Source organism: Cololabis saira, chromosome 9, assembly GCF_033807715.1.
Source record: "Cololabis saira isolate AMF1-May2022 chromosome 9, fColSai1.1, whole genome shotgun sequence".
NCBI lineage: Eukaryota > Metazoa > Chordata > Actinopteri > Beloniformes > Belonidae > Cololabis > Cololabis saira.
The window spans coordinates 24,647,686-24,660,564 of record NC_084595.1 but is presented as its reverse complement, the minus strand read 5'-3'; the positions used below and the strand labels follow the sequence as shown (position 1 = coordinate 24,660,564).

Genomic DNA, 12,879 nt, shown 5'->3' with positions numbered 1-12,879 from the left:
TTTTAGAAGTTTTTAATAATAAAAAAAAAACAAATAAGTAAATAAATAAAATAAAATAAAATTACAAAAAAAGACATTTTGTAATCACATTTATTCCTAATATGCATTTAACATCCTTATCAATACATTTTTAATGTATCATTACAACATAAAATGTTGCATCAATTAAGATTATAATGTTGACCTTTTTCAAAATTATTTCATAGCGGTTTTTATTTAAATGTGTGTGTGTGTGTGTGTGTGTACTGTCAATAGATATGCAGTGTTGCCTACAAAGTTGGAATAATGCTTTTACATCTTATCATGAAATGATTAAAAGTCAGTAGGGGAGTAAAAAGGAGAATTTTTCTGAAAAGAAAATAATTTAAACTTCATGAGCAACGGTGTAGCTTACAAAAAGTCCTGCACCAGATGTAAATATTCTTTGTGTCTGTGGTGACATAGTGGTTAAATTGATTCATTTCTTAATCCTCACATCCCCATCAGCTTAGTCCAGTAACACCACGGCCTCAGGGACGCAGCTCTGCCTGCAGTGGGAGGGTAAGTGGGGGTCAGGGTGGGTGGTCAAACCTCCTGGAGCACTAATGAGTTTGACACATTTCAGCCGGCTCCTGAATGGACACACTCATTGTTCATGGGCAGTTTATTTGTTGTTCTCTGCGGTTCAGGCTGACCTTTCTTCAGCAAATGAAATGTTTACTAGAGGTGTCTGTGTTGCTCTGGGACTGCATGCTTCATTAAGAAAATGCATGAAAAACAAGGCCCTCTCTGCACCTTCTGGTCTTACTGGCTCTCAATGTCCTGCACAGGCACACGTCCGTGACAGTGAAGAAAGTTTGTATCATCACTGTTTTAATATGATGAAAGTGCCACAATTAGACATCCTTTAATCACATTTGAAAACTAATTTTGCAGTGTATTTTATGTGCAGTTTGAACCATAATGCATTGAGAAAAATCGGATTTAAATCCACTGAAGTTCCTCTTTAGAGCTACTTGCTGTCTTGTCAACACAGTATTAAGATCATCAGTAGGACATGTTTTACCCTGACCTGGTGTGTGACTGTCTGTCTGCTAAGCATGTTGAACTATAAGCAGAGAGAGCCTTTATCTCACTGTCTACACAACATTTTCTTCTCTCTTTTAAAATCCCCCATGTTTATTTTAGGGTCTCTATGCAGGTGAAAAAAAATGGGTTTTAGGTTATAAAATGACATTTTACCATTTTTTTTTACTTTTCTGAAAATGGATATAATAATTTAAAGAATACGTCACTCCAAAAAACATCCAATACATACAGTATTTGATGACTTTAAAAAGCTATAGAGTCAGAGTAAGAAAGCTCATGCTTTCACTGTGATGACATGAAATGAAGTCAGCAGTGAGAGTCAGATCATTTTTGAAATGGTTCATCTAAACATTCAGCAATGTTGTCATCCTCTGCCCTTATTCTATGACAATCCCCATGATTGCTCTCTATTGAAAACAGTTACATTTCTTTTGTATTCATTGTGCTCCAAGCCTTCACAGCACAGATATGTGGCTGCATAGTTGTGCATCAGATGTGACATTGCAGAGCCTCTGACCTTTTACCCTGAGAAGGCATTTGTCTTCCGCAGTACAAACTACGAGGTGACAATGTTTTCTTTGAGCTGCGGAAAGTTGTTCTGCCATCAGTCGTCTGCTATTTCCCAACTTTTTCACCACCTCAGATGACAAGTACTGATTCTTTGTTGTGACTTAGCAGATTTGTCAGACTTCTGTCCAGTTTTCTGCCTGGTATCAGATTTGCTTTCTACTGTGTCCCAAACCTATATTGTGCAAGGATAGACTGTCTGTGCATTGTCTGACATAACAAATATGTCATCGGACTGAAAGGTTGATTTGAGGTTAGGCCTACATGGTCAGTATTTGTGAATGCTTTTGTAACAAGTTTAAAGTCTCAGAGTTCTTGTTTATTGGGTTTCCCCCATTTTGCCTTTTATTATTGAGATTGTCAACGATCCTGCATGCAGCTCTCTTTGAACACGGTCCACAGAGATCTGATAATCTTTAGGCCAGGGAATGGGCATGTGGCAAAACCTAGATCTTTGTTTTAGATCATTAGTCAGATATAAGCTATTGTTTAAGCTGCAACACATTTCTTTTTTTTTTTTTTTTTTTTATTGTTGGACTTTAATGTCCACAATTTGCTAATGTTCACCATAAGGGAAACGTTTCCCAAAGTGGCCCAACCTATATCTGGGACCATGTGATGAACTGATGCCCATACTGGGCATAACCTCCTCTTATCTTTTCCAGTGACAACTGAGATTGGCTCCGGTAATCCTTAGATCCTGAACAGGAAGGTGCGGCTACAGAATATTAGTACATGGAGACTCCAAAATGATTGCATACCACTGAAGCCCATTAGAATGAGTTCCCAGTAAATTAAAGTTATTTTTTTCCATGTCTTCAGCCACCTAAAATAATGGCCTGAGTCATATTTTTCAACAACAAACAAACAAAAAAACTCAACCAAATATTTGATTCAGTTTTTTTCTGTTTTTGGAAAAACTAGAGAAAAATCTGACTTAGGCCATTATTTTAAGAGGGCGACTGTGTGAAATAACTATCTTCCACTAGAGGGAGCTTTAAAGCTACTCCTCAAATGTGGACCAGGGAACTACAACAGCCCCTGCTAAGCACACACAGGTTTAACATGGGCTCAATCGATTATGTTTCCATTATGTTTCACCATCATTCACCTCACGGCTGTAAAATCAACCATTTCTGAGCTTGGTTTAGCTGTTGCAGTGAGCATTGTTAGATAGAGGAAGCTCTGGATTTGTATTTAAATGATCTCAGAAATAATAATAAACACCAGATTATCTTCTGACATTTGAAGGTATATAGCCAGAAGTCTAAAGTATGTTGAACCGTGGCATGATTTAAAACCATTTTTTGAGAAAGCCATAATCTTACAATCTTCCACAGATGGCCAGACTCACATCATTCTCCTTTAAATAATAATACGAACAATACACTTTATTTAATAGGTGACTTTTAAGATACCTACAGTCACTGTACAAGAAGACGCAACAACAATCACACAGGGCAATGCAACAAAAAACAGTAAAACAATAAAATGAAAACAAAATAACTACAAAGAATACGCAATTTTGAAAAGATGCGTCTTCAGTAGAGATTTAAAAGTCTGACAAGAGTATTATGTGACGTGAGAGAGAATTCCAGAGAGAAGGGCCATAGTAGCTGAAGGATCTGGAGCCCACGGTGACCTTACGAGCAGAACTATGAGCTGGGTGGAGGAGGATGATCTGAGACTCAGATCATGCGTTAATGTGTAAAAGTTCAGATAGGTGGGGGAGGCCGTGAATGGACTTGAAAATAAACAGCAAAATCTTAGATTTAATGCACGATTTGATCGGAAGCCAGTGAAGCTGCTGCAAGACAGGAATGATATGATGGATGGAGGGTGTTCTTGTGATAATGCAGTCAGCTGAGTTTTGGACTAGTTGAAGTTTGCAGATTGATATAAAAGGAACACCAGCTGTCAAGATGAGAAGTAACTAGAGCATGAACCAAAGTAGCAACATTTGTAGGTGACGTCAACTCGCAAAGACGGTGGACATTCCAGAGGTGAAAGTAAGCAGAGCAGGTGATGTTATTGATATGTGATGTAAATGAGAGAGTGCTGTCAAGCATGACACCCAGCTGAGGAAAGAGAAACAGTCATATTCTTGACTGTGATTGAAAACCTTTAAGAGTAGATTTAGAACCAATAAATAGAATCCCAGTTTTTTTCACTGTTGAGGTTTAAGAAATTGCACAAAAACCAGGATTTAATATCTGTGAGGCAGTCAATAAGAGAGGTGCTGGGTAGAAGGGATGAAGAAATTTTGATGGACGAGCTGGATTCAGTGGAAGTTGATGGTAAATTAACTGAAGATATGGCCAAAAGGGAGTAAATTAATTATGAAAGAAGTGGGACAAGGAGAGAACCCTCAGGAACACCTGTGGTTGCAGAAAAAGAGTGTGAACTGAAACTGCGTGCGGCCAGAAAGATCAGATTTAAACCAATTAAGGCATGTTTCACTTATTTTGATAGACAATATTCTGCAAAGGAGTATGTGTATACAGTATATATATATATATATATATATATATATATATATATATATATATATACATCTGATATGTATGTATGTATGTATGTGTGTGTGTGTGTGTGTGTGTGTGTGTGTGTGTGTGTGTGTGTGTGTGTGTGTGTGTATGTGTGTATGTATGTATGTATGTATGTATGTATGTATGTATGTATGTATGTATGTATGTATGTATGTATGTATGTATGTATGTATGTATGTATGTATGTATGTATGTATGTATGTATGTATGTATGTATGTATGTATGTATGTATTAAACTTTGGGTTTTCTTTTTTTATTTCCTGTTTAATTATTTCACCTCCTTCAGATTTATTTTGTATCCCTTAACCTAAAACTGTGAAATTTAAAACCAGTTCCAAAAAGGTTTCAATGCTCACACACTGATTTTTGTAATCGATATCATATAATAAGTACCTCACGCTGTATTGGTAGTTTGCCGTAAAAAAGTGACCTGAGAGCTTGCATCATCAATAACTTTAATTATATAGGGCTATTTGTGATTAAAAAAGTAACATAGAAAAATAAAAATTGCAAATAAAGGAGATGGTAGATTCTGAAACCACTTTTTCACACACACACACACACACACACACACATACACACACACACACACACACACACACACACACACACACACACACACACACACACACACACACACACACACACACACACACACACACACACCACTATTATCTGATCTGAGGTCTCCTCTCTGTCTACAGTTTCGGTCTTATCTGCAGAGATGCTCTTCTCCTCTGTCCTCCCTCAAGTGCTGCGTCTCCTCCTGGTCTTTGCCTGAGCGCGCACGTTCGCTAAGAAGACACACACAGACCGAATCTTTGCTAAACTGATTCACTTATCGATAAACTAAAATCCCTGTCCAGCTATCAAGTCACCATGATGCTGTAACATCGCAGTGATCCACCACTGGGCGACAGGTCCGACTGGAACTGGTTCCAGTTTGATTGAAAGTTTGAAAAAAGAGTTTAAGAGCCACTCTGTCTGCGGGTTTGTTTACCAAGCAAAGCTCCCGGACCGGACAAGCACTCCGGCCTTATCAGCAGGCTTGTGAATGGGACAATAATGAGCTCAGTTTGATAGAGCAGTGTTGTCAGATCAGATGTCACTCCATCCATTAGCTTTTCAATGGCCCCCCTTTGATAAGCTGCAGATCCATAACCGGTTTTTGATCGGGTGTTTGGTTTTAAATTGAAACCTATCCAAGTTATGCCAATTGACCGACACCTGTTCCTCTATCAAAGCTCAATGCCTACCATATATATTTATTTTTTAGTCTCTTATATGTAAAAAAAAAAAAAACAAACCAAATGAAATAAAAATCACATCTATACCTAACGAACGGGATTCTATTTACAACGACATTTCTAGTTTAGTTTAGTTTAGTTTATTTGCACATAACAATATACATCCGATTTAAAAGTACAGACGAACAGTATGTAGAAAAAAAAGGAAATAAAATAGAAATACAATATAACAGAAAATGTGCGGGAGGAACCAAAAAAACCCATAAGGGCTTGTCGAGTTGTCCTCTATAATGAAACAAACAATATCTACAGAAATATGTAAAACATAGGACAATTAAGGAAAATAAGCGAAATTACTAGAAAACAAAAACATGGATCTAATGAGGATGTGCAGAGAAGTACTGGAAATGAATGATTTTGATAAGTTGGGCTAGCAAAAATGTTGTGACTTCTTTTTTGAAATTATTTGTACTCGAGCATTCTCTAATATGGTGTGGTAAGGTGTTCCAATAAAGAGGACCTCTGAATAATTGAAAATTGGGAAAAGGTACACCTGAAAAGGGTGGGATGGGACAACATTCTAATATTTTTCTGACCTCTACTTCAATAAAGGTCTACATGTGCCAAAATAGTAAGACAACTAAAATAACAACAGAAACTATTCTTGGGAGTATTAACCGTCCAGCATGGTTTTCTTTAATAAAGATTGTGGTATACATTTTCACACAAATATACAAAAATTAGAAAGATACAAAGATAGGTTTTTTTCCATCACCAGCCTCTTACATCGTGTACAGGAGTCTGAAAGTGACTGTGGCTGAAGGGATTCTCTGTGTCACTGATTAAATCCACCAGCTGATTTCTGGACATCTGAGCGGCGTTCATACTGTGAAACCCGCATCCATACACGCTGCTGCTGCTGCTCTTCCCACAGCCGAACACGGGGCCGTAGTGTCCCACCGTCACGTTGCAGGGCGCCGAGCAGAGCTCCCCGTCCCGCACCAGCACCGGCACCGCGACGCGCCTCGGCGCCAGCTCCAGAGAGCGGTCCTGTCTCTGCCGCTTGCATTTGTACCTCCTGTTCTGGAACCAGATCTTGACCTGGGTAGGGGAGAGCTGCAGCGTGCGGGCCAGCTGCTCTCTCTCCGGCGCGGACAGGTAGCGCTGCGCCCTGAAGCGCCGCTCCAGCTCGGACACCTGCGGCCTGGAGAAGAGGACGCGTGGCTTCCTGCGCAGCCGGGGCTCGCTCCCGCGGGGCCGGCCGGCTCCGGCCAGCTCTGCAGGGAAACAAGACATAAAGTTAGGAAGCACTGACAGTGAGAGTAAAGTTGGATAGTTTATTTTTACATTTAGACTATGGATTAAATAGAAAGGCCATATTCACTGAAAAAAATAAATCTAAGCGCGTGTAAATATAACATATTTAAATCTGTGATATTAACAATTAAAAATGAAGTTTGTTGCTTTACATGAATAGCCTACATCTAGTTTGGAACGTAATCTGCATTTGTTCAAAAAAATAAGACATTGTGCATTTTTACCTTAACACGCAGTATTTATGTAATCCCAGGCAATCTTTTCATTTACACACAAACAAACAAGCAATGATCTTGTTGTATTTAGTACTTTTCCTTTAACAATTGTAATCTATTGGGCAGATTGACGAAAGATGCTTTATTTGTTTTATGTAGAACACAACAGTAAAAAATGTCTTTCTTGATCTACTTTAAAAAAATTAAGGCAACTTTTTCGCATGAGATTTTTATGTAGATCAAGAAAGACTAGTAACTACTTAATTTTTAGTATGTACAAAATTCATTTGCAAGTAAAGTCAACTTAATTTTTTGCAAGTACAGTCAACTTAATTTTCTTTTTTCTCTGTTTTCCTTTTTTATTTTTTTGTTTTTTTTTTCTCTTTTTTTCTTCTTTTATTTATTTTTTCCTTTTTTCTTCTTTTTTCCTTTTTTTTTTTTAAAGTCAACTTAATTTTGATAAATAAAGTAAAATGAACACAGTTAAGTTGACTGTACTTGCAAAATGTATTATTTACATACATAAAATTAAGTAGTTTATACAAAGACTATAGTCTTTCTTGATCGACATAATAATCTCATGCAAAAAGTTAACTTATTGTTTTTGAAGTATCAAGCACAATATTTGTATCAGAGTTCATAACCATGTAAGTTCCCCTATTTTTTAACAATTAGGCCTACTAGGACTATAGTCCGAGGTGCTTTAGTTGATAAAATTGAGTCCAACAAAACGTTATCTCAAATTAAATTTGTAAAAAATAACAACGAAAAAATATGAAAACATATACAGGTTTCACTGTATATCTTCCTGCCTGGAAAATATGTGGTCTAAATAGAAAGAGTTGATGCTGTCCTGCGATTTGAACACAGAACAAATCTCTGATTTTAAAACATCTTGAAAATGAACTTGATATAAAAAAAAAATCGTTAGAACTTAAAGTTAATCAGATTTACATTTATGTATAACTAATGGGTACATTCAACATATTAAATAAAAAACGTGCTAAAATCGTGTTTTTAAAGTCCGATTAGCAACAAATCAGTGCTTCTTCATAAGTCTACTTTTGAACATTTTCCTGGGGAAAAATATTGTTAGCTTTTAAACGGACTTACTACGGATACTTGTCAGTGATTATTATCGTTAATTATATAATATATATATATATATATATATATATATATATATATATATATATATATATATATATATATATATATATATATATATATATATATATATATATATATATATAGGAGCAATTAGGTCTTCAGGAACTTACAAAGAAAGATTCGCAGGCCCAAGTTCAATTTTTGTCGAGGGCCTAAACTTGCATAAACCCCCACTCAGCTCACAACACTCTTCTGTTGATTTTGCAACATGCAGGCATCATCTCACCCTTTTCGTTCATCTCTTCTGCTGCTGCATCATCGTGAGCGTCCAGCTTCGTCCCAGAGATGCTCTGCTGACAGGCGTAAAAGTCGCCGGCACGTGTATTCTGGTGTGGAAACAACGCACCGACGTGGTCGCTCATCACAAAGTAGTTACCGCAGTCATTGTGGTAATCCAGCCTCAAAATATCTTCCACGGAGAAGGGCGTTGATGTCGCGGAGCCGGGGTGCATCCTCGCCATTAGCTGCCCTGGTGCGTGTGTGGAGCTGGAGCTACTGCTGCTGATGCTGCCGGACGGAGATGTCTGCTGACTGATGACTGAGGGACATCTCAACCATTCAGGGTCCAACTAAAGCCCAGGGGCGTCAATTGGGTATGGCAAGGTATGGCAGCCGCCACACCAAATGTAAATGTTTGTTTTTTAAATACATTTATGGAATTACTCTGTGTCTATTTGTATTGATTATTCTATTACTTAATACATATAGAATAACTACAAATGCAAATCATAACAACATGATCGATTTCACTAGTTATTATACACTGCAAAAACTCAAAATCTTAACAAGAATATTTGTCTTATTTCTAGTTAAAATGTCTAATTTTTGTAAAAAAAAAATCTCATTACATTTAAGACAAGACTCAAAAACAACCATTTTCACCTGTTTCAAGTAAATTTTCACTTAAAATAAGTAGAAAATCTGCCAGTGGGACAAGATTTTTTTGCTTGTAAAAAGAAGATAAATCTTGTCCGCAGATTTTTCTACTTATTTCAAGTGAAAATTTACTTGAAACAGGTGAAAATGGTCAAATAACAAGTTATTTTTCTGGCAATGACTCTTGTTTTAAGTGTAATGAGACTTTTGACAAAAATGAGACATTTTAACAAGAAATAACACAAATATTCCTGGTAGGATTTTGAGTTTTTGCAGTGAGCGAGACTGCATTTGAAAAAGTTCCAATTTTCTTGACCACACAGATAAGCTACATAGCAGACTTCTGTGATGAGTATTTGCTGGACGTGTTGATTGATACTCTAGTTAAGTTCTGTGACTTATAACCTTGCCATACCTTAGCTTTGACTGAATTGACGCCACTGCTAAAGCCCCAATTATGGTTCCGCGTTAAATCAACGCAGAGCCTACGCCGTATGGTACGGCGTAGGGTCTGCGCTGGTGTAACGCGGAACCATAAATCAGCCTTAATGAACAAGGAAGACAAATGTCTGCCCCAATTCACAGAAACACCCTATGCACACACTATTGCAGCTCCTCTCACCTTACAGGAACTCCTCTCACCATATCCGCCTTTCTGTAGTTGCTGGTGTAATTAAAAGTATCGATTAAGAAATAAGAAGGAGTGACATTCACCTTGCATGTGATCAACTCGAAAACGGTACTGGAACTATTATATTATACTTACTAATGAACTGACACTCAGTATATTGGATCGTTTTATTATAGTCTTAATAAATGAATAATACTTTACTTTTATACTTTTATCCTTTTATTTCCTACATTGCTTTTATTCAATATCATTGCACCTAAATGTTTCTATATGATCATTTTTATCTCTTACTCTTATTTGTTGTTATTTTTATCTTTCTATTTTTCATTTGTTCTTACCATGTCTATATTTAATCATGTTTTTTACTGCTGTGAAGCACTTGCTGCCAGTAATACACACTGTCACATTGCACCTGCTGCAGCCACACTGTGATGGTTGTACCATAAATTAGAGCTACTATATGACTCACAGTGCACAACAGTGTGATATGACCTACTGTACGACTTGTGCAGTATTTTTACCTTTTTATATTCAACATTGCTTTTATCCCATCTTTTGTTCTATAAAGGAATTTAGAACTGAATTCTGTCCAAATTATGTATATATCATTGCACCTAAATGTTTCGATATGATCATTTTGATCTTTTATTTTTATTTGCTATTATTGTTTATTTCTCTATTTCTCATTGTTCTTAACATGTTTATATTGCTACTGTGAAGCACTTTGAGCTGCAATTCTTGTATGAAAGGTGGTACAGAAATAAAGTTTAATATTATTAAATAAATAATTCAGCAATTGTAAATAAATTAATCAAAATAAATATAATAATAATAATAATAATAATAATAATAATAATAATAATAATAATAATAATAATAATAATAATAATAATAATAATAATAATCGCAAGAATACTCATGTGATAATATACATTAAAAAATATAACAAAATAAATATATAGAATAAGGAGGAATGACAACAACAACAATAATATTCATTATTATTATTATTATTATTATTATTATTATTATTATTATTATTATTATTATTATTATTATTATTATTATTATCAATGATAATAATAACAATAATAATAATATAATAAATTACAAGCATACTCATTGATCAATTAAAAAAAGTTTCTTCCCCCAATGTCTTGCCACTTCGATTTCTAGCCCAAAGCAGGCTTATACTCAGCCTCTTAATCAGCACTCGGGGGGGTAGAATGATTGGTGTGATGTCGAACAGCTTTACCACCGACATTGTTTTCCAGGGATGTTATTAGCTGTCTGAGGCCACAACAAACAGTAACATTATACCTGATGTTGTGGAAGCGGAGAGGCAGAGGCGCCATCCTGCAATGCTTGGCTGAGGCCGAGACGCTTCCACAGAGACAGGAACACGCACAGACACCAGTGTCCCAGCGCCGCTCAAGTGTTTGGGGGGAAGTCACTGCACGTGGTTCGGACGCTTGAGGTTATTGAAGTTGTTGAAAGGGTCCTTCGTTATTATGGGGCAAAGGAGCCATAACAGATTAAGCCCTTCAATGGTGAGGGTTAGGGCGCAACATTTCTGAGAAGTTAATTACAAGAACCGATCAAATGGGAGAGAGAGAGAGAGAGAGAGAGAGAGAGAGAGAGAGAGAGAGAGAGAGAGAGAGAGAGAGAGAGAGAGAGAGAGAGAGAGAGGGGGAGAGAGAGAGAGAGAGAGAGAGAGAGAGAGAGAGAGAGAGAGAGAGAGAGAGAGAGATGGAGAGAAACACAACCAGACAACACAGTCTCCTTATCCTTATACAGTCTCCCTGCCTATTAATGTAAAATAGTTCTTCTGTATATATATATATTGTATGCATGTGTTAGATATTTGGTGTTTGGTATTTGTTGTAGTTGTATTGGTGTTTCGTGTGTTGATTGTATATATGTATGCTTACGGCAACAATGGTTACCATTCTACCAATAAAGCCAATTTGAATTGAATTGAATTTGAATTAGAGAGAGAGAGAGAGAGAGAGAGAGAGAGAGAGAGAGAGAGAGAGAGAGAGAGAGAGAGAGAGAGAGAGAATTTGAATTTAAAAAAAATCATTTATTTAGCTAAAAAAATATTTTACATTTGCAAAGAACACAAACTACAACACACGATGAAAAACAAACAATGTCATTTACAGCAACACATCCACAAATACAATTTCTGACTCCCATTAAGTAAAGTACATTCTCTTAATCCCAAACATTTTTAAAAGTATCCAGGTCTTCCATTTTAACATATCTGTATTCCATTAGAATTCGAGCTCTCACTAAACTCTTGAACAGCAAAAGAGCATCACATCTCCGTCCGTCATTCATCTTTTCCCTCCTACTTAGGTAAATTGCCAACTTTGCCTGCCCAAAAAAGAAATTCAGCAACCTCCCTTTCTTCTTCTTTTTTTTCCTGTATAGGAAAAACTAAAAATAAACATCCGTTCTGTAAAGTGCTCTCTGAAAAGACTCACTAAAGTGCTAAGTACTCTAAATAAAAATATTAATCTAGAACAATGTATAAAACAGTGAAATATAGTTTCTCTCACTGAGCAAAAAGGACAACCATCAGTAACTGTAGGATTTATCACTGACACAAAGGCATTCTCTGCTACAATTCCATGTAATACACGCCAATGCAAATCTCCAACATTCTTGGTCAATGGTGGTTTATAAAGTACACTCCATGCCGGTTTGGTCTCAGATTTAACCTTCAAAAAAACCCTCCATGGTGTGTCTGCTCTATCTTTAAGTTTTTCTTTGTTTAAAGCCTTTACACCCCCCCCGATAAAACACTTTCCCATTCACAGAATCCAGTAACATCCATACATGACTGTTATCTCCTAGCAGAGGGCCCATTCTTCCACAATCTGCAATGTGTGGCCTAATGAGCAACCTGGGGAAAGAGTCAGAAACATCAGGTGTTAGTTTTCCGTTAAACCACTCTTGCAACAGCGCTCTGTCCTCCTGTGGTAACGCCTTCCTGAATTTCTCCAACATCATTCCAACAACTCGAACAGATCGAACCTCCAGTGTTCTTGCCAGGATGACAGCATTATCCATGTGAGCTCCAGCCAGTTCTAACAAATGTTGGACTGTTGTTATACCCTTTTTGTTGAAATCCCCAGACATCATTGGAACCTCTTCCCAGGAAATTCTTAGACGAGCACCCTTAAGGATTGGTTCACGCAGCAGCCAATACAAGGAAGTAGTAGGGTTCAGT

General features: G+C 36.8%; 1 protein-coding gene across 1 annotated transcript; it reads right to left on the bottom strand.

Annotated features, from left to right (window-relative positions):
• Positions 1-6,203: 6,203 nt before the first annotated feature.
• Positions 6,204-8,586, bottom strand: nkx2.7 (NK2 transcription factor related 7). Its single transcript, XM_061730228.1, has 3 exons — positions 8,361-8,586; positions 7,814-7,843; positions 6,204-6,697 (listed from the first exon to the last, which is right to left on the bottom strand). The coding sequence occupies exons 1-3, from the start codon at positions 8,584-8,586 to the stop codon at positions 6,204-6,206; spliced, it is 750 nt and encodes a 249-aa protein (XP_061586212.1).
• Positions 8,587-12,879: the final 4,293 nt, after the last annotated feature.

Excerpts from the sequence above, each read along its gene's own strand:
- nkx2.7 (XM_061730228.1), bottom strand. The coding sequence starts at position 8,586 with ATGCACCCCGGCTCCGCGACATCAACGCCCTTCTCCGTGGAAGATATT. Across the intron at positions 7,844-8,360 it reads AGAAGAGATGAACGAAAAGG|AGATTTGTTCTGTGTTCAAA; the intron begins GTGAGATGATGC and ends TTTTAAAATCAG. Across the intron at positions 6,698-7,813 it reads TGTGTTCAAATCGCAGGACA|CCGGCCGGCCCCGCGGGAGC; the intron begins GCATCAACTCTT and ends AGCTGGCCGGAG.